Source organism: Oncorhynchus mykiss, chromosome 4, assembly GCF_057628025.1.
Source record: "Oncorhynchus mykiss isolate SJ-2025 chromosome 4, ASM5762802v1, whole genome shotgun sequence".
Taxonomy (NCBI): domain Eukaryota; kingdom Metazoa; phylum Chordata; class Actinopteri; order Salmoniformes; family Salmonidae; genus Oncorhynchus; species Oncorhynchus mykiss.
The window spans coordinates 76,183,849-76,206,203 of NC_143025.1; the positions used below are offsets into that span (position 1 = coordinate 76,183,849).

General features: G+C 43.1%; 1 protein-coding gene across 2 annotated transcripts in view; it reads right to left on the minus strand.

Annotated features, from left to right (window-relative positions):
• The window catches only part of afg1lb (AFG1 like ATPase b), a 48,181-nt gene that overhangs the window by 14,867 nt on the left and 10,959 nt on the right, over positions 1–22,355 (minus strand). For both annotated transcript variants that reach the window (XR_016495437.1, XM_021600699.3), the window contains exons 7-10: positions 19,598–19,656; positions 13,967–14,049; positions 10,711–10,781; positions 10,316–10,416 (exon numbers count right to left, since the gene is read on the minus strand). Coding sequence is in view for 1 of the 2 variants with exons in the window: in XM_021600699.3 (XP_021456374.2) it covers positions 10,316–10,416; positions 10,711–10,781; positions 13,967–14,049; positions 19,598–19,656 (314 nt within the window). In the remaining variant the exon portion in view is untranslated. The remainder of the gene's footprint in view (positions 1–10,315; positions 10,417–10,710; positions 10,782–13,966; positions 14,050–19,597; positions 19,657–22,355) is intronic.

Here is a 22,355-nt window from a genome sequence, read left to right on the forward strand (position 1 = left end):
AGACAGGATTGTGTTGCGGCATAGATCTGGGGAAGGGTACCAAAACATTTCTGCAGCATTGAAGGTCCCCGAGAACACAGTGGTCTCCATCATTCTTTTTTTTGTAACAGTATTTTTTATTGGAATTTCACCATTTTCACCCATATTAAGAGATACAACAACAGAGACAAAGCAACAAAAAAACAGAAAAAAAACAGCACTCACTTACACATACCTGCGTATATATATATATATATATATATACATACATACATACATACATACGCAGGTATGTGTAAGTGAGTGCTGTTTTTTTTCTGTTTTTCTATATATATATATATATATATATATATATATATATATATATACACATGCATATACATATGTACATACACACACACACACCCATACATACATACGTACACCATTTTCCTCTTCCCGCTCGGTGCTTCTCTCACCCCATCCCCATCATTGCGTCTCTCAATACATACATTTTAAACAAACTTACAAACAGAAATTAAACAAAAAAGCTCAGTTTAAACCAAGAAGTTAGGTTCCACACATGGAACATACAGTGTAGTTCTGAAATACATAGATCCCCACCATTCTAAGAGAATCCTTGCAGCATAATAGCTGATACCTCAGGTTCTAGGTAACTTAGATAAGGTTCCCGTACTTTGTAGAACTGGTCTGTTTTAGAATGCAATGTACATGTCAGATATTCCAGAGGCACCCATTCAAATAGTATCTTATGCCAATCTTTAATAGAAGGAATCTTATCACTAATCCACTGTAAAAGGATGTTTTTCCTCGCTGCGAAGGTATGGATGTTGTAAAGCCTCCTTTTACCCACAGAAGTAACCTGCCTACTAGGGAGACCTAACAGTAAAGAAACTGGGTCCAATTCTAGATCAACCCCTAGGATCTTTTCAATTTCTTGCAGAACACCAGACCAGTATCTTTGTATTTTGGTACATGACCATAAACAATGTGTTAGGGTGCCTGTATCCGTTTTGCATTTAAGACACTGAGGAGAAGAGGAAGTGGGGCTAAAAGCATGTCTGCGATTTGGGGATATATGCAATCTGTATATTATTCTTAATTGGATTGCTCTAGTACGGTTACATATAGATATTGTTTTTGCATATCTCCAAATGTCCTCCCACATCTCTTCGTCAATAGTAACAGACAATTCTTTCTCCCACACTTGTTTCACTCTCTGTGTGTTGACAGCAGAAAAGGACCTTAAAGCATCATAAAACAGACTTACAGAAATGTTTTTTTGTAGGAAAAAAAGCATTCTTTCAATGACAGACAAACAGTGGGGCAAAAAAAGTATTTAGTCAGCCACCAATTGTGCAAGTTCTCCCACTTAAAAAGATGAGAGAGGCCTGTAAATTTTCATCATAGGTACGTACAGTGCCTTGCGAAAGTATTCGGCCCCCTTGAACTTTGCGACCTTTTGCCACATTTCAGGCTTCAAACATAAAGATATAAAACTGTATTTTTTTGTGAAGAATCAACAACAAGTGGGACACAATCATGAAGTGGAACGACATTTATTGGATATTTCAAACTTTTTTAACAAATCAAAAACTGAAAAATTGGGCGTGCAAAATTATTCAGCCCCCTTAAGTTAATACTTTGTAGCGCCACCTTTTGCTGCGATTACAGCTGTAAGTCGCTTGGGGTATGTCTCTATCAGTTTTGCACATCGAGAGACTGAAATGTTTTCCCATTCCTCCTTGCAAAACAGCTCGAGCTCAGTGAGGTTGGATGGAGAGCATTTGTGAACAGCAGTTTTCAGTTCTTTCCACAGATTCTCGATTGGATTCAGGTCTGGACTTTGACTTGGCCATTCTAACACCTGGATATGTTTATTTTTGAACCATTCCATTGTAGATTTTGCTTTATGTTTTGGATCATTGTCTTGTTGGAAGACAAATCTCCGTCCCAGTCTCAGGTCTTTTGCAGACTCCATCAGGTTTTCTTCCAGAATGGTCCTGTATTTGGCTCCATCCATCTTCCCATCAATTTTAACCATCTTCCCTGTCCCTGCTGAAGAAAAGCAGGCCCAAACCATGATGCTGCCACCACCATGTTTGACAGTGGGGATGGTGTGTTCAGCTGTGTTGCTTTTACGCCAAACATAACGTTTTGCATTGTTGCCAAAAAGTTCAATTTTGGTTTCATCTGACCAGAGCACCTTCTTCCACATGTTTGGTGTGTCTCCCAGGTGGCTTGTGGCAAACTTTAAACAACACTTTTTATGGATATCTTTAAGAAATGGCTTTCTTCTTGCCACTCTTCCATAAAGGCCAGATTTGTGCAATATACGAAATGATTGTTGTCCTATGGACAGTCTCCCACCTCAGCTGTAGATCTCTGCAGTTCATCCAGAGTGATCATGGGCCTCTTGGCTGCATCTCTGATCAGTCTTCTCCTTGTATGAGCTGAAAGTTTAGAGGGACGGCCAGGTCTTGGTAGATTTGCAGTGGTCTGATACTCCTTCCATTTCAATATTAGCGCTTGCACAGTGCTCCTTGGGATGTTTAAAGCTTGGGAAATCTTTTTGTATCCAAATCCGGCTTTAAACTTCTTCACAACAGTATCTCGGACCTGCCTGGTGTGTTCCTTGTTCTTCATGATGCTCTCTGCGCTTTTAACGGACCTCTGAGACTATCACAGTGCAGGTGCATTTATACGGAGACTTGATTACACACAGGTGGATTGTATTTATCATCATTAGTCATTTAGGTCAACATTGGATCATTCAGAGATCCTCACTGAACTTCTGGAGAGAGTTTGCTGCACTGAAAGTAAAGGGGCTGAATAATTTTGCACGCCCAATATTTCAGTTTTTGATTTGTTAAAAAAGTTTGAAATATCCAATAAATGTCGTTCCACTTCATGATTGTGTCCCACTTGTTGTTGATTCTTCACAAAAAAATACAGTTTTATATCTTTATGTTTGAAGCCTGAAATGTGGCAAAAGGTCGCAAAGTTCAAGGGGGCCGAATACTTTCGCAAGGCACTGTACACTTCAACTATGACAGACAAAATGAGAAAAAACATCCAGAAAATCACATTGTAGGAGTTTTAATGAATTTATTTGCAAAATATGGTGGAAAATAAGTATTTGTTCACCTACAACTGTCCACAACCTCAAACAGTCACACTCCAAACTCCACTATGGCCAAGACCAAAGAGCTGTCAAAGGACACCAGAAACAAAATTGTAGACCTGCACCAGGCTGGGAAGACAGAATCTGCAATAGGTAAGCAGCTTGGTTTGAAGAAATCAACTGTGGGAGCAATTATTAGGAAATGGAAGATATACAAGACCACTGATAATCTCCCTCGATCTGGGGCTCCACGCAAGATCTCACCCCGTGGGGTCAAAATCACAAGAACGGTGAGCAAAAATCCCAGAACCACACGGGGGGACCTAGTGAATGACCTGCAGAGAGCTGGGAACAAAGTAACAAAGCCTACCATCAGTAACACACTACGCCGCCAGGGACTCAAATCATGCAGTGCCAGACGTGTCCCCCTTCTTAAGCCAGTACATGTCCAGGCCCGTCTGAAGTTTGCTAGAGAGCATTTGGATGATCAAGAAGAAGATTGGGAGAATGTCATATGGTCAGATGAAACCAAAATATAACTTTTTGGTAAAAACTCAACTCGTCGTGTTTGGAGGACAAAGAATGCAGAGTTGCATCCAAAGAACACCATACCTACTGTGAAGCATGGGGATGGAAACATCATGCTTTGGGGCTGTTTTTCTGCAAAGGGACCAGGACGACTGATCCGTGTAAAAGAAAGAATGAATGGGGCCATGTATCGTGAGATTTTGAGTGAAAACATCCTTCCATCAACAAGGGCATTGAAGATGAAACGTGGCTGGGTCTTTCAGCATGACAATGATCCCAAACACACTGCCCGGGCAACGAAGGAGTGGCTTCGTAAGAAGCATTTCAAGGTCCTGGAGTGGCCTAGCCAGTCTCCAGATCTCAACCCCATAGAAAATCTTTGGAGGGAGTTGAAAGTCCGTGTTGCCCAGCAACAGCTACAAAACATCACTGCTCTAGAGGAGATCTGCATGGAGGAATGGGCCAAAATACCAGCAACAGTGTGTGAAAACCTCGTGAAGACTTACAGAAAACGTTTGACCTCTGTCATTGCCAACAAAGGGTATATAACAAAGTATTGAGATAAACTTTTGTTGTTGACCAAATACTTATTTTCCACCATAATTTGCAAATAAATGCATTAAAAATCCTACAATGTGATTTTCTGGATTTTTTTCCCCTCATTTTGTCTGTCATAGTTGAAGTGTACCTATGATGAAAATTACAGGCCTCTCTAATCTTTTTAAGTGGGAGAACTTGCACAATTGGTGGCTGACTAAATACTTTTTTGCCCCACTGTATCAGGGTTACCAATTAAGGTGGTGCTCTTCAGAATATAATGTTTTACTTGTAGGAAGTGGGAAAAGTCCTGCTTTTGGAGTCGATATTTCTCGACCATCTGCTCAAATGACAATAAAATCTTATCAGCAAATAAGTCATTTAGTCTGCGTATGCCCTTATTAAGCCAAAAGTTAAAGCCAGCATCCAGCAATCCTGGACTAAAATCTGGGTTGTTAAGAATTGGGGTACGAGCAGAGGTTAGTTTGGACCTTCCCAGGAAGCGTTGAACTGACCTCCATACTTTGTGTTTTAAGTGTAATGGGATTATTGCAGTGATCTTCTACAGACTTGAAACTTCAGAAAAATAAAAGATCCTGTAAGGGGTATTTTGAAAGAGAAGCCTCAATGTCTAACCAAATAGAGGAGTCATCATTTGTGATCCAGTCAGAAATATAACATAGGTGGGCACACCACTGATAGAACCTGATATTGGGCAGGTCAAAGCTGCCCATAGAACTTAGCAGCTGCAATATTAAGTCTTAAGTCTTGGCTTGCGTTTACTCCACATAAAGGAACTTAGCCATCCATTTACATCCTTTATTACCTTATTGGAGAGTAATACTGGGATCATTTGGATTGCGTAAAGTAGTCTAGGTAAAATGTTAATTTTCAAAAGGGATATTCTACCCAACCAAGAAATCGGGAGAGAGTTCCAGCGCTCCAGATCCTGTCTTATTGTATCAAACAAGGGAACAAAATTGGCTTTGAACATTTGCTGGAATTTAGGAGTTACAAATATACCCAGATACATGAAACCTGAGGGAGACCATTTAAAAGGGAAGGGGGGAGAAGTATTAGGTACAGAGTCTAGGTTACCAAGTGGCATAGCCTCTGATTTAGTTAAGTTAATCTTGTAGCCTGAGAATTCGCTGAATAATTCAATAATATTAATAAGAGATGTAATTGAAGTCTCGGAACTAGATATGAATATCAGGACATCATCAGCATACAAGCTTATTTTATGGTTAACATCACCAATGAGCAGCCCCTGTATAGCAGGCGTTACCCTGATGGCCTCGGCCAGTGGTTCCATAACGAGTGCAAATAGGAGAGGGGACAAAGGACAGCCCTGTCTGGTACCTCTGTTTATAGAGAAGCTATTTGACCTTAGCCCATTAGTAAGGACAGCAGCCCGAGGATCATCATATAAAACTTTCACCCATTTTATAAAGTTGTCCCCTAGACCAAATTTATTTAGAGCAAAGAATAGGTAAGACTACTCCACACGATCAAATGCTTTCTCAGCATCTAGGGAGAGAGCACAAGACCATCCATAGCACTTTGTTGGTAGGCTTGAATTACATTAAGAAGCCGCATGACATTGTTGCATGACTTTACAGCCCTTAATGAAGCCAGTTTGGTCTCCTTTCACAATTAGTGGCAGTGAGTCCTCTAATCTTGTGGCTAGAATTTTAGAAAGCAATTTTCTATCCACATTCAGAAGGGAAATTGGTCTGTACGAGGAACAAAACAGGACATTTTCCCTTTTTGAGAATAAGTGATATGTTGGCTTCTCTCAGCGTTTGAGGGAGCTGGTCATTTGAAAATGAGTGGTTAAACATATCACGCAATGGCTCAAGGATCAGGCCATGGAACTCTTTTAGAACTCACTACCAAACCCGTCTGGTCCTGGGGCCTTACCATTTTGCAGATTCTTAATTGCGAACATTATCTCTTCCTCGGTAATAGGGGCATTAAGGAGAGACCTCTGTTCTTCTGAGATAGTAGGGAGCTCAATCTTAGAAAATAAGTTGTCCATTATTTGGGTGCATCCTTTGGCAGTTCTGTGGCATAAAGGTTTGTATAAAATGTCTTAAATGAGTCATTTATCAATTTATTTTCATATAAATGCTTGCCATCAGAATCAGTAATAGTAGCAATTGACTGAGAGTCAGCTCTCTTTTTAGCTAGGTATGCCAAGTACTTCCCTGGCTTATCGCCATGTTCATATAGCTTTTGCCAAATCTCATTTTCTTTTCTGCGTCCCGTGTTAGGAGAGAGTCCAACGTTGATCTAAGGACTGATATTTCCTTGAATAGGGCAGGAGTGGGAGTTTTAATGTAGTCCTTCTCTTTAGTTCCTAATTCACCCTCTAGCGTTTTTTGCTTTTCACGCTTTTTCCGTCTCTTAGTGGCTGTGTATGACATATCAGACCCCTGGCGTACGCTTTACAGGTTTCCCAAAGGAGCGAGGGGTTGTCTGTTGATTGAGAGTTAATAGAGAAAAATGCTTTAAACGCTGTAATAAAAATATAATGTGAATGGTTGTATTCAACCTCCAATGTCTTGACCGATTGAATGCCCCGTTGAGTTTTATGTCCAGGATCACCTCAGCATGATCAGATATGACTATGCTTCCTATCCTAGCGGATAAAACAGACTGCAAAGACGTCCTGGGCATAAAAAAAGGAATCTATTCTAGTTTGACATCCATGAGGTGCAGAGAAAAAAGTGAACTCTCTGTTGGAGGGATGAAAAGTTCTCCAGACATCCGCATACCCCAGATCATCACAAATAGCTTTAAGTGACTTAGCTTGAGGAGAGAGTGAAGCTATACCGCTGGAAAACTTATCAATAAGGGGGTTCAACAAACAATGAAAATCTCCTCCAACCACTGCAGTGTCCGAGTTTAATTCTGAAAAGTCTAGAAATACCTTAGTGAGGAAATCAGGGGGGTGAGCAGGGGGGAAGTAAATATTCATTATGGAAATGTTCTGCCCTTGTAAAGTACCATTAATTATAACAAAGCGACCAAATTTATCTTTCACACAATTCAAGACCTTATTAAGTGGTAAGTTATTTTTCACAAGAATTGCTACACCTGTACTTCTGGATGTAAATGATGAGAAAAACACTTGACCAAACCCCCTTGTTGTAATTTCAGATGCTCCTTATCATCCAAATTAGTTTTTTGCAACAGGGCAATATCAATATTTTATTCTTTCAAAAAAGACAGTACCTTCTTCCTTTTAATGGGGTTATGGCTCCCTCTAATGTTCCATGTACATACACGCAGTCTGTTACCTGCCATTGCGCCTTGACCATTCAATATCCAGACTGGATCCTACTGTAAAGGTGGGGTGGTACCTTTTTCCATGTGTTGAACTCTCCTCTATCTCACGAGCATAAACAAACGACATGAACCCTGAACTCGAACTAAACTCAACCCAAAAATGAAACATGTAAAGATCCAAAAGGGGGTTTTCCCACTAGCTAACATGCAGGGGATTTCAACTGTCCAATGTAGACTCTTAAGTCCGCATTGCCACTCAAAAGCCTCATCCTTTATATATATGGAAATGAAAATCAATAGAAGAAGATTGAGGCTCTTCCACCTAAAACCAAGCCTGGGCACCAATATGGATTCACACATATCTCAGCCTGGGCTATAGTGGCAGTTACTTTAGCAAGAAAAATAATAAAGATACGAATATTACTGAACCGGATTACGTGAGAACTCACACCACTGTTTCATGATCAGATTCAACTAACAATAAAAAAAAGTTATCCAATGCTGCGGAGGTGCAGCTTAAAGTTCTTTACCCGAGAGAGTCAATAAACGCAGCAGCCTCTTCAGGTGTGTAGAGATTTTTTAGGCGATCCGTCGACCATAACCTTCAATGTGGCCGGGTACAGCAGTGCGTAGTCCATCTTCATTCTCTTGAGTCGAGCCTTCGCCTCATCAAACGCTTTGCGTCTTCGTACAACCGCTGTGGAATAATCATTGAAGAATGAGACCTTTGGACCTTTACGTTGACTACCATCAGAGCCAATGTTTCTAGCCGCATCCATGACGCGCTGCTTGTCGGTGAAGTTGTGGAACTTTATAACCACTGGCCGTGGGCGCTGGTTGGGACCTGGTATCGGTGCTTGAGAGCGATGGGCTCTGTCCAGCTTCACACGACCAGCCTTAGTGTCCATTTGTAGGTAGCCAGGGATCCATTCCTCAAAGAATTTTACTGAACGTGTCCCATCAGAATTTTCCGAGAATTTTCCGGGAGTCCCACAACACGAATATTGCATCTGCGTCCTCGATTATCCAAGTCGTCAATGTGCTCCGCCATTTCGCACACCTGTTTCTCAAGTGCTTTTATATTAGTGTCCATAGATGTAGTTGATGTTTCCACTGTAGCAATTCTTCCTTCCACCTCATCAACACATGCAGGGGCGGCAGGGTAGCCTAGTGGTTAGAGTGTTGGACTAGTAACCGGAAGGTTGCGAGTTCAAACCCCCGAGCTGACATGGTACAAATCTGTCGTTCTGCCCCTGAACAGGCAGTTAACCCACTGTTCCCAGGCCGTCATTGAAAATAAGAATTTGTTCTTAACTGACTTGCCTGGTTAAATAAAGGTACAAATTTTTTTTTTTTTAAAACACGTTTCACAACCCTCTGTAGTTCAGCTGAATGGCCTGCTATTGCTTCCAAGACCGTTCTTATCTTAACATCGATCACTTTAGTAATGTTATCAGTCATCTTTTGGTCCATTGTGCCTGGATCCGCAATGGTGTTAGCTTCGCTAACGTTAGCTAGCTCCTCCTGCACATCTACAGGGATGGTGGTTTTGGTCGAGTTCTTAGTAGTTCTGTTGGGCGTGTTGTCAGAGATTTTTGAGAAATAGCCACCAAGACTCATTGCAGGATAACTTATTTAGCCAATTCTACCACTTTTTCAAGCTAGGAGATTAATGTAAAAATATAAATTTACGAATGCCACGGGAGCTCGCTGAAACACAGTGTTCTCTCTACGGCGTCACCCCCCCCCCCCCCCCACCTCCATCGTTCTTAAATGGAAGAAGTTTGGAACCACCAAGACTCTTCCTAGAGCTAGCCACCCAGCCAAACTGAGCAATCAGGGGAGAAGGGCCTTGGTCAGGGAGGTGATCAAGAACCTGATGGTTCCTCTGTAGAGATGGGAGAACCTTCCAGAAGGACAACCATCTCTGCAGCACTGCACCAATCAGGCCTTTATGGTAAAGTGATGAAAACCTGCTCCAGAGCACTCAGGACCTCAGACTGGGGCAAGGTTCACCTTCCAACAAGACAACGATCCTAAGCACACAGCCAAGACAACACAGGAGTGGCTTCTTGACGGCTTCGGGACAAGTCTCTGAAAGTCCTTGAGTGGCCCAGCCAGAGCCCGGACTTGAACCCGATCGAACATCTCTGGAAAGACCTGAAAATAGCTGTGCAGCGACGCGCCCATTCCAACCTGACAGATCTTGAGAGGATTTGCAAAGAAGAATGGAAGAAACTCCCCAAATACAGGTTTGCTAAGCTTGTAGCACCATACCCTGTAATCGCTGCCAAAGGTGCTTCAACAAAGTACTGCGGAAAGGGTCTGAATACATTACATATTGCGTTTATATTTTTGTTCAGTTTAGAAACACTAAAAAGGCCAATGCTATTCCCTGCTGAACAAAAACTGTTAAAAATAGCCTGTAGTCTTTGACCTTGAACAGCGCACAGATGAATGAATATAGAATTGGAGGGGACAGGAGGGAGCAAGGACGAGAGCAGAAAGAATGAGAATGAGCAAAAAACTGTAAAAGAAGAAGAGGCAGAAACAAAGGGGAAGGACACAATGAAGGAGGTAGAAAAAAACATCAGGAAAAAGTACGAGTGGATAAATTAAGAAAACAGGAACGATGGAGCGAAGGCGGGAGTGAGGATAAAAAGAGAGCGAAAGAATAAGGAAGAATAGAGGGATCTGGTTGGAAGAGAAAAAGTAGCAGAGCATAGTCAACACAGAGAAGAGAGAGATACAATAACAAGCAGGAGAGAGACGGAGTTGGGAGAAAGAGAGAGGGAGATAAATACAAAAAAAATAAAGAGAGTGATAGAGAAGATAGTTGTGGAAGTAACTCACTCTATCACACAGTTCTTTAAAGGTACAGTCAGCGATGTTTCCACAGGTCTTCTCCAGTCTCAACTCTCTGCCCTGCACCGTCAGGACCCTGGGACCCGTTACTATGGAAATGCACACACGATTAATTGACCCAACATAGAGCTGATCATACACAGAAAACAACTCAATACTAAAACTATGGCCACTACTTTAGCCTCAATATCACTGGCCCTACCAGTTTACTATAGTAATGTAAGTTCCAATAATGTAAGTGAACATATTCTGTTTGCCTCCATTTTTCCCCATCTCTCTTTTTCTCCCATCCTTGTCTCTCAATCTCCCCAGTCCACTCTCTCACCCTTTTACTTTCTCTCTCCCCCCTTTCTCTTACTACAAGAGGTACATTAACTTCCTACCATTGTTTTGTCTCACAGCCAGCTCGTGAAACAGCGTATCCATGAAGGCCTCCGCATCAGGCTCTCTGGTGCTGCACACAAACACACACACACACAACGGGGAAGAGAGAAAGAGGGGGATAATAGAATATGAAATTAATAAGGCTGAAGAGGCCACATCAAACAGCGGGTGCGGGGAGGGGGAAGGAAGGGGGGTACTTAGCTTTTCACTCCATCTCCAAAAAACGAGATGTTAGACTGTAAACACAAACATTACCCTGTGAATGCGTGGCAGATTGAATCGGTCTGTCTGTGCATGTGTTTTAACTCTCGCTCAGGTAAAGAGGAGCGCAATGTGTTTTATTTGCATACACTGAAAGAGAAAAGCACTTGAAATCTCTGGCTACGCAATGAGCAACGACAACGTTATTCATACTCTGTGTGTGTGTGTGTGTGTGTGTGTGTGTGTGTGTGTGTGTGTGTGTGTGTGTGTGTGTACAGGTAATTGGAAGAAAAGTACTCTGCCTTTTCAAACTCAATCATTTTGTATTTCTCTACTCCTCCATCTGTCCCTTTATCTCTCACTGTAGGTTAGGGATCTTACTGTCACTGTAGGTTAGGCATCTCACTGTAGGTTAGAGATCTCACTGTAGGTTAGGGACCTCACTGTAGGTTAGGGACCTCACTGTAGGTTAGGGACCTCACTGTAGGTTACGGATCTCACTGTAGGTTACGGATCTCACTGTAGGTTACGGATCTCACTGTAGGTTAGGCATCTCACTGTAGGTTAGGCATCTCACTTTAGGTTAGGGATCTCACTGTAGGTTAGGGATCTCACTGTAGGTTAGGCATCTCACTGTAGGTTAGGCATCTCACTGTAGGTTAGGCATCTCACTGTAGGTTAGGCATCTCACTGTAGGTTAGGGATCTCACTGTAGGTTAGTGTCCTTACTGTCAATATAGGTTAGTGTCCTTACCTACTCCTAACTCCCTCTGCCTTTTTCGGTCTGTCCATCTCTTGCGCTCTCTCTGATACTAACCTGCAGTGACATTAACTTCTTATGGCTGGGGGGGCGGTTTTGAGTAGCTTGGGTGAACAAGTTGCCCAGAGTAAACTGCCTGCTACTCAGGCCCAGAAGCTAAAATATGCATATTATTAGTAGATTTGGATAGAAAACACTCTGAAGTTTCTAAAACGGAATAATGTCTGTGAGTATAACAGAACTCATATGGCAGGCAAAAACCAACCAGGAAGTGGGAAATCTGAGGTTTGAAGTTTTTTAACTCTTTGCCTATCCAAGATACAGTGTAAATTTGGTCCGATTGCACTTCCTAAGGCTTCCACTAGATGTCAACAGTCTTTAGAACCTTGTTTCAGGCTTCTACTGTGAAGGGGGAACGAATGATGGCTGTTTCAATCAGGTGTCTGGCAGAAGGCCATGAGCTGGTCTCGCGCACGGCCGTGAGAGTGACCTGCATTCCATTGCATTTCTAAAGACACAGGAATTGTCCAGTTGGAACAGTATTGAAGATTTTTGTTAAAAACATCCTAAAGATTGATTCTATACATCGTTTGCGACATGTTTCTACAAACTGTAACGGAACTGTTTTACATTTTGTCTGGACCTAGTGCTCGCGCCTCATGAATTTGGATTTGTGAACTAAACGCTCAAAACAAAAAGGAGGTATTTGGACATAAATTATGAACTTTATCGAACAAAACAAACATTTATTGTGGAACTGGGATTCTGATGAAGATCATCAAAGGTAAGTAAATATTTATAATACTATTTTGGACTTCTGTTGACTCTACAACATGGCGGGTATCTGTATGGCTTGTTTTTGTGTCTGAGCGCTGTACTCAGATTATTGCATGGTGTGCCTTTTCCGTAAAGCTTTTTTGAAATCTGACACAGCGGTTGCATTACGGAGAAGTATATCTATAATTCCATAACACTTGTATCTTTTATCAATGTTTATTATGAGTATTTCTGTAAATTGATGTGGCTCTCTGCAAAATCACTGGATGTTTTGGAAGCAAAACATTACTGAACATAAAACGCCAATGTAAACTGAGATTTTTGGATATAAATATGAACTTTATCGAACAAAACATACATGTATTGTGTAACATTAAGTCCTATGAGTGTCATCTGATGAAGATCATCAAAGGTTAGTGATTAATTTGATCTCTATTTCTGCTTTTTGTGACTCCCCTCTTTGTCTGGAAAAATGGCTGTGTTTTTCTGTGACTAGGTGCTGACCTAACATAATCGCATGGTATGCATTCGTCGTAAAGCCTTTATGAAATCAGACACTGTGGTGGGATTAACAACAAGTTTATCTTTAAAATGGTGTATAATACTTGTATGTTGGACAAATTTTAATTATGAGATTTCTGTTGTTTGAATTTGGCGCCCTGCACTTTCACTGGCTGTTGTCATATCGATCCCGTTAACGGGATTTCAGTCGTAAGACGTTTTAAGGACACTGACCTACAGTGACAGTAACGCAAACTGACAGAACAGTTAGTTTGTGTGTTTTGTTAGGTTCCCACATGAAAATAATTACTATAGTATACTATGGTATAAGTACTACAGTATTCACTGTAGTGTTTTTGCAGACTTCACTGTAGTATTCACTGTAGTGTTTTTGCGGACCAAAGTTAGCAAAAACTGTATTTACTGTAGTATTTACAGTCAACTATAGTATAAATACTGTAGTAACAAAAAATGGTAGTATATATACTATAGTAATTACTGTAGTGTTTTTGGAAACTGGTGAATACTGTAGTATTTACCGCAGTGTTTTTGTGGACTGCAGTGTTTTTTGGGATATTACTGTAGTATTTACTAAAGTGTTTTTGTTGTATTATCTTTGACATAGAAATGGGGGCTTTCTCCTTGAGGAAACCTACTGGAGAAATACTAAAAAACCTTCTGCTGTTTTCTATAACCTTATAGTTGTTATAGTTGCCATCACTGTGTTATAACTCAGGGATTGTGTAAACAGGAGGTGTGTGTGTGTGTTGTCCTCCATACTGCCCCACACAGAGAGATGGATGTGCAGAGTGAGGGGGGGGGGGGGGACACAGGGGCAAAGACAGACGGAACAAACACAAAGATGAGCTAAACTCAAGAGACTGACTCTTATTTAGGACTGTGGCTATAAATCCTACTTCACATTGTGAGAGAATACACACATGCATGTATGCATGGGTACACACACGTACAGTACAGGCATTCATGCACGCAGACCCAAACACACACACACTTACAGGTAGTAGAGTTTCCCTGCTGAAGGCAGGTCCAGTCTTCTGTAGTCAACTCCAGAGTCTACGTCCATGGGCTGGCAGTATTCCTACACACACAAACACACACACACAAAGAAAAACAATGTGCAATGTGGCCAAAACAACCTCAGCACCAAAACCAATGTGGGTTTGTGTGTAAGAGGGTTAAGGTTTGTGTGTAAGAGAGAATTAGTGAAAGGTGCATAATAGCATTTCCACAGGAGGGTGACAATGGACAGAAGTATAGCAGTAAGTGTCCTGTAATATTTTAAAGCTTGACTAACTTCATGTTTTTGTCATGTTTTCATTGTTGTATTTATCTAGCTGATCTGCAGTCCTTTCTTAAGTCAAGTGGAACAGCAAAGTTCAAACTTCTGCTGCAGAGTTCAAACTTTCCCAGTAAGTATAAAACGGCAACGCGATACATGTCAGCGAGCGGGGCACACTATAATCATTATCTCCTCTATTCTCAGAAAAAAAGAAAAGAAGAGTGAAAAAAAACGTATATCATCAAACGATCGCCGTGCCAGGCGAATCAGTATTCAGTGACAGCTCGGAGCAAATTATGAAATCAGTGAATTTGTGCCACCGGCCTCCTTGAGCAGTGGGATAATTAGCAATCACCACAAAGCAAGGAGACGGAAATACTCCATTCTTCTACCTCCGCTGTCAACTTCTTATCTCTGCGCCCGCTCACACGAACGGGGTTCCCACTCCGAGCCAATTGGTTGAATCAGGCTTAATAACAGCCTGACAAACTCTCCATCCCCTACGCACAAAAGGGACATGTCATTTCATCAACCCAGCCGCGACCTCGCTAAGCAGCGCCGCGGCCGACAGGTAAATAGTCCCTCCGCAATAACACCTCGGCGACGCCATCAACCGCCACGTCGCATTACAAAACTAACGCTAATCTTGTCTTCTCCCGTCTTTTTTTCCCCTCTTCGATTTGTCTACCTATAGAAGCCTGATGGGTCACTCACAGCATCTCTTGAAGGAAAATAAGAGAGAGAGAGAGAGAGAGAGAGAGAGAGAGAGAGAGAGAGAGAAAGAAAGAGATAGCGAGATAGACAGAGACGTGAAGGCAACACAATCAGTGATGATGGCATCATTGGTTATTTCTAATCAGATGAGCAGGAGGCCTTGTGGGTTATTACATGATTACTATCTTGAGGGGTTTGGAAAGTTCTCACTCTTTCCTCGCAGATTTCACTCACCTATGACTCTACTCTTCTCTCCATCTCGCCACCAGTCAAAGAGCACCCTTGCTTGCTTTATCTTGTTCTCTCACACAGCCATGACAGTCTCTTTAGAAAAAGTCATCCTAAAACATGTAGCTCCAGTCATGTCATTGTCCAAGCTGTCCACCACTCTCTCTTTGACAGCCGTTTAGCATAAAAACAGTGGCTCCCCCCTCGCTTTTCTCTGTCCCTCACTCCTCAAAAAGTTGCTTTTGAGTTTTTCAAAGAGCGCGGTGCCATTGAGCGGCAACAAAAGCCAAGGATAGCTGACTACTGCGGCCTGATGAGGTCCACTCCCTCATTACCAACTGCAGAAAACATTTGATGCTTCTTTTTTTTTTTTGGCCCAAAGAATTGACCAGGCCTCAAAGAACATGGGGTGGGAAGGCTGAAAAAGAGTTGGGGGGAGGGCAGGGAGAGAGTGTGTCTGTGTGTGTGTGTGGGGACGGGAGTTGGAGGGGAAAGGTTGTCATCCATTCATCCGTGTGTGTCTTACAGCCTGTGTGAAGGGGGAGAAGAAAGGGGAGGGAGGGATAGAGGGGTTGGGAGAAAGAGAAAGCCTAAAACAGTGCCTTTATGCTGGCCCGTCCTGGACGACTCTTCTGACATCAAAGTGTTTTCACTAACTGGGGAGGGAAGCGGGTGTGTGGTGAATTTATTCACTCCAAGTGACGCTACAGGGGGGACATAACAATGTGACCACCCTAATTACACCTAATGAGCTATTCCCTTAAAGTGTGACTGCCTTGGGTCCTGGATGGTTTGTTCCACGGGGTCGTTCTCACAACCTCCCCCTGCCTCGGCTGCTCCTCTTGAGGAAACATCTTTTGAGCACAGGGCCCGCCTTTAGGTGATCCAGGACCCCACTGAACCACCCAGCTCCACTCCTCCAGACCCACCCACCCCACCCCCAGCTGGAGCCTCCCTCCCGTACCCCCCCACCCCCCCCCCCCCCACGACATGCAGCGGCATGGGTAGGAGGGTGTCCCATCTGCACCTGGCCACTAGCGCTCCAGAGAGAAGCAGACCATCACAACAGTACTCCTATAGGAGGGAGGCAGTCAGAGAGCGAGCAAGAGCAGGAGACTGGAATGAAGAAACACTGGGAATGGAAGGAGAGAAATACAAATAAATGTAGGTGCACATGTGAGAAAAAGGAAAAAGAGATAGGGAGTGAGTGATGGAGAGAGATGTGGAGTGTGTAAAACACCAGTCTCTCCTGCTCTCTTTCATGATCTAATTGAGACATTATTAGATTAAAGCTCCTGTCAAAGGACCTCCGACGAGGCCTGTCACACCCACACGCACTCACTCACAGAAAAACTTAGAACAAATATTCTAGGGGCAAGACAGAATGCCAGTCCTGAAAGGAAAAGGCATTAAAAATAAGAACACCATTACATTTCACCGATAGAATGTCCATGGAAGCAACAAATGCAAGGCTATTTATATTCCATTGGAAAATACATGACTTGAACCCTCTGCTGTGAAAAAAGTAAAACCCAAGGCACAGTGAGCATTATTGTTATGTAACTAAATGCCAGGGGGACAATAGCAGCCATCAATTTTCATTTACTGGGAACTCTTCAAACCCCTCTACGTAGGTCCTCAACAGACAGAAAGGCCTTTACTAGAGAGGAACAACCATTTCAGTCAATTTTTTCCTTGCAGCAGAGCAATCTGCACTGGTCGACTTATTTATAAAAAAATATATTTTCAAAAAAGAAAATGGCTGCCATACAAAGCAATTAGCCACCACAATGGAAGGATAGATGAGGAGAAAAAACAACAATCAAGTTATCATGTTTCTCCGGCATCAAAAGAGGGCAGGGAAAAATATTCAGTACACACAGAGTCCTGTCCTTGGGCCTGCAGAGAAGGAGAACAGAGGGAGAGAAGAAGGAGAAGAGGGGTCGAGGGAAAGAGAAGGAAAGACCGAGAAAGAAAGAAGAGTGAAGAAGAGAAAGTTGGAGGAGGGACAGCGAAAGAATGCAGAAAGAAATGCTGAAGAGAATGAAAGGGGGTGATAGAGGGAGAGAGGACAGATCGAAGCGAGTGTGATCTCCCTCTCTTGCTTTCATCTCATATGTAACTACCCCTGTGAGCGCTGGGAGCAGTAGGAGGGGGTTAGGCAGGAGGGTAGCAGAAGACTCGGCAAGGTAGCTAGTGGGGGGCAGAGGCAGGATGGTTTGTGGGGCAGGGTGGTTCGAAGGTCCCTGGGGTCTCATCTAATCAGAAGTCAATAGAGATATAAGACATCCAATCTGGAGAGGAAGGAATTAACCCCAAACACTCCAGCTCAGGTGACAGGGAGGAGAGGTAAGAGGCCATTTACACACCCTCACTCATTCACTACTCCCCCATCCTCCCAGTTCACACCAGGGCTTCACCCCAAAACACACTGACTCTACATCCAAAGAGTCAGAGGGATGGAATCATTGGTCCCTCCCAGCTTTAATTCTAACTATTAAGGGTCACCCAGTGGGGGCGAGGAACCACCCCCATCACAACCCCACCACCCCTTGCTAACTTGGCAGGACGTCCACTGTTGGGAGGGGAGCATCCCCAAACTCTCCACTCCACCCCAAAACCAGATGGCCTCACAAAGGGGAACATGGGAGTCTGAAAGACAGGGGACAGAGAGGAGGCCGAATTGGACCAGGGGCATTCACAGTTCCTTATGAGGCTGGGATTAGGACGAGGGCAAGAGGTGGAGAGGGGAGCGGTTTTTGGGTAGGGTGACTTTAAGGCCCTGGTGAAAGACCAAAATGGAGGGGGACACACAGTTAAGCTCCAGTGACCCTGAAGCTCTTCATTAAACCCTCCCCCAAACCAAACCTTAATCCCCTGAGAACCTGTGCATTCCACAACCAATGGATAGATAGAAGTTTGGGTGCAAGTGCTTTATGACTTTAAAAGCGCAACTGAAGCCAATAAACAATTTCTCTGATAGAAAAAAACGGCCTGTGGCATCAAAAATAGTCTGAAACATTTATTCTAGTGTCAAAATGGATTACTAAGTGAAAATAGGATAATTTTGGCCAAAGTCAGTCTTGTCCAAAACAGACTTTTGTAAGTGAGTTTGTCATGACTTATTTGATGGTTAGGGTTTTGATTTTCCACAAAAGGCTCATTTGCCCACTAACAAGGGATACACATCTGTGGTGATTGCGCTCTATCCAATTCTACCGCAGAAGACACAGACAGTGAGTCAAACCTGCCCAGCACTGTAGCTGATCGGACTATGTTTACATAAGACAACATGTGGCAAAAAAATTATAACTTGAGAAAGACTGCACCAAATACCTTCGCAAAATATAAAATTGAGTGACTAAAACATCAGAATTAACTACAGATTTATTGAGTTCAGATTTATTGAGATACTGACTTTGTTCCTATGGTGTCTCATGGGTGACAAACATTAGTAGCTTCCACATCGAACCACACCCCTAAGACTGAAATCTCGTTTTTTTTAATGAGTAACATGCAAAATCGGTAAGTTAAGTCTCTTTAAAAAAAGGTTAGTGTTAACTACATACACCAGTGGTAAAAGGTATCATCTAGCCAATGAGAAAGGTCCTTCTTGGATTAGCAGACGCTCTCTTTTGGGAAATGCCTGGGATGTCTGTTTTGCATGTTCTGGTACGTCTTCTGATGATTACTCAGCAGTACCCCTGTTGTATGTGTGTGTGTGTGTGTGTGTCCGTGTGTGTGTGTGGAAGAACTCTCATTGTGTGTGTGTGTGTGTGTGTGTTTAGTATTTAGTTGTGAAAAGTGGAAGAATGTTTTCCTCCTCTCCTGCAAAATGCATGTTAAATTATTCTGCAATTATTTATGATCATAGTCAGTATAAACACCTTGTAATCATCTCTGGTGCTGCCAGGATAATGGTTAATGGATAATGGTTCTACCTGCTTATAATAATGCTATTAAATTGCAAAGTAGTCTCAGATCATTGCTAGTTTCTATCCATGGTGCTACCTCACAGCCCACCCCCCTCCTCATCCGCCCCCCCCCCCCTCCCTCGCCCCTTTCTCTCCTCACTTTGAAATGCAAGCAGGCTGGTTCATTCCCTCCGCTCGCTTGTCCATTTCCCATTCACACAGCGAGCGTTCACTCTCTTTCTATCCCCCTCGCTCTCTGTGTCCGTTTTGAGTCTTTCACCATCTCCAGGTATGATCAAAGTCAGTTTTGTGACATTGTGTGTGACACCGTGCTTCTCAGGTAGAAAACACACACACAAAAACACACAATAGCAAATTGGAAAGAGACAGACACAGTAACAGAGGTGTGCATGTGTGTGTGGTGTCAGGTGGATGAGAGAAATGAATGAATAAATTAAAAAGAGGAGAGAAGAGGGGATGACTGTCTTTACCTTCAACACGTTGATGAAAGGCAGGAAGGCGTCTCTCTGAAGTCCATTTTTGTACAGATCTGAAAGGAGAGGGAGGCGCCATGTTAGCGCTGCTGTTTAGCCTCCTAATAATGTAATTCTCCCACCACAGATTGGCACATAAAGTGGCTATTGATGAACTAAAGGATGGGTGGGGAGGCAGCACAAAGGGGATGGGGGCAGAGGGAGAAAAATGGATTTCTCTACCTGTAGCAGCAGCTAGCAGCAGCAACATACAATTCATACATTCCCAAACAATGGTGGTGGGAGAAAGGACTTTCGCTTTTTCAGCTCGGACATTGTCCACAGAGTCCCGTGAATAGACTTTCCAATTAGCTCTGCTGGAACAAATTACATCTGAAGTAGCATCCCTGATAGACAGATAAAACATACACACACACACACACACACACACACACACACACACACACACACAGACACAGACACACACACACACAGCCTTAAACTACTTGGAAAGATGGAAATGAGTAGGTGTTGTTGATGTTTGGGTTTAAGTTTACAGGAGTAGCAGCTGACAATTAAGTTAGACCTGTTTAAACGTTGTTAAGGTACACTAAATGACCAAAAGTATGTGGACACCTGCTCATCCACCATCTCACTCCAAAATCATGGGCATTAATATTGAGTTGGTCCCCCTTTGCTGCCACAACAGCCTCCACTCTTCTGGGAAGGCTTTCCACTAGATGTCAGAAAATTGCTGCAGGGACTTGCTTCCATTCAGCCACAAGAGCATTAGTGAGGTCTGGAACTGATGTTGGACGGTTAGGCCTGGCTCGCAGTCGGAGTTCCAATTCATCTCAAAGGTGTTCGATAGGGTTGAGGTCAGGGCTCTGTGCAGGCTAGTCAAGTTCTTCCACACCGATCTCAACAAACCATTTTGGTATGGACCTCACTTTGTGCACGGGGGCATCGTCATGCTGAAACAGGAATTGCCTTCCCCAAACTGTTGCCACAAACTTGGAAGCACAGAATCGTCTAGAATGTCATTGTATGCTGTAGCATTAAGATTTCCCTTCACTGGAACAAAAGGGCCTCGCCCAAACCATGAGAAACAGCCCCAGACCATTATTCCTCATCCACCAAACTTTACAGTTGGCACTATGCATTCCGTCAGGTAGCGTTCTCCTGGTATCATCCAAATTCAGATTTGTCTGTTGGACTGCCAGATGGTGACGTGTGATTCATCACTCCAGAGAAGAGTGAGAGAAGAGAGAGTCCAATGCGGCCAGCTTTACACTCTCCAGCCGATGCTTGGCATTGTGCATGGTTCTTAGGCTTGTATGCGGCTGCTCGGCCATGGAAACCCATTTCATGAAACTCCCGACGAACAGTTATTGTGCTGATGTTGCTATCCAGAGGCAGTTTAGAACTTAGTATTAGTGAGTGTCGATTTTTACGTGCTACAGCACTTGGCGGTCCCGTTCTGTGAGCTTATGTGGCTTACCACTTCACGGCTGAGCCTATGTTGCTCCTAGACGTTTCCACTTCACAATAACAGCACTTACAGTTGACCGGGGCAGCTCTAGCAGGGCAGAAATTTGACGAACTGACTTGCTGGGAAGGTGGCATCCTATGACGGTGCCACGTTGAAAGTAACTGAGCTCTTCAGTAAGGCCATTCTACTGCCAATGTTAGTCTATGTCGATTGCATGGCTGTGTGCTCGATTTTATCCACCTGTCAGCAATGGGTGTGGCTGAAATAGCAGAATCCACTCATTTGTCCACATACTTTTGTATATAGAGTGTACCTTTTTAGTGGAGAGAACAACAGTTGGAGCTATAGTGCATTTGGAAAGTATTCAGACCCCTTGACTTTTAAAAACATTTTGTTACGTTACAGCCTTATTCTAAAATTTATTAAATTGTTGCTGTTTTTTTTTTTTTACCTCAATCTACACACACATACCCCATAATGACAAAGCAAAAAAATCTAAAATATTAATATCACATTTACATAAGTATTCGAAACCCTTTACTCAGTACTTTTTTGAAGCACCTTTGGCAGCGATTACAGCCTCAAGACTTCTTGGGTATGACGCTACATGCTTGGCATACCTGTATTTGGGGAGTTTTTCATATTCTTCTCTGCAGATCCTTTCAAACTCTGTCAGGTTGGATGGGGAGTGTCGCTGCACAGCTATTTTCAGGTCTCTCCAGAGATGTTCGTTCAGGGGTGCAAGTCCAGAGCCACTCAAGGACATTGAGACTTGTCCCGAAGCCACTCCTGCGTTATCTTGGCTGTGTGCTTAGGGTTGTCATGTTGGAAGGTGAACCTTCGCCTCAATCTGAGGTCCTGAACGCTCTGCAGCAGGTTTTCATTAAGGATCTCTCTGTACTTTGCTACGTTCATCTTTCCCCCTCGATCCCAACTAGTCTCCCAGTCCCTGCCGCTGAAAAACATCCCCACAGCATGATGCTGCCACCACCATGCTTCACCGTAGGGATGGTGCCAGGTTTCCTCCAGACGTGACGTTTGGCATTCAGGCCAAAGAGTTACATTTTGGTTTCATTAGACCAGGGAATCTTGTTTCTCATGGTCTGAGAGTCCTTTAAGTGCATTTTGGCAAATTCCAAGTGGGCTGTCATGTGCCTTTTACTGAGGAGTGGCTTCCGTCCTGCTATTCTACCATAAAGGCCTGATTGGTGGCGTGATGCAGAGATGGGAGAACCTTCCAGAAGGACAACCATCTCCACAGAAGAACCATCTTGGTCACCTCCC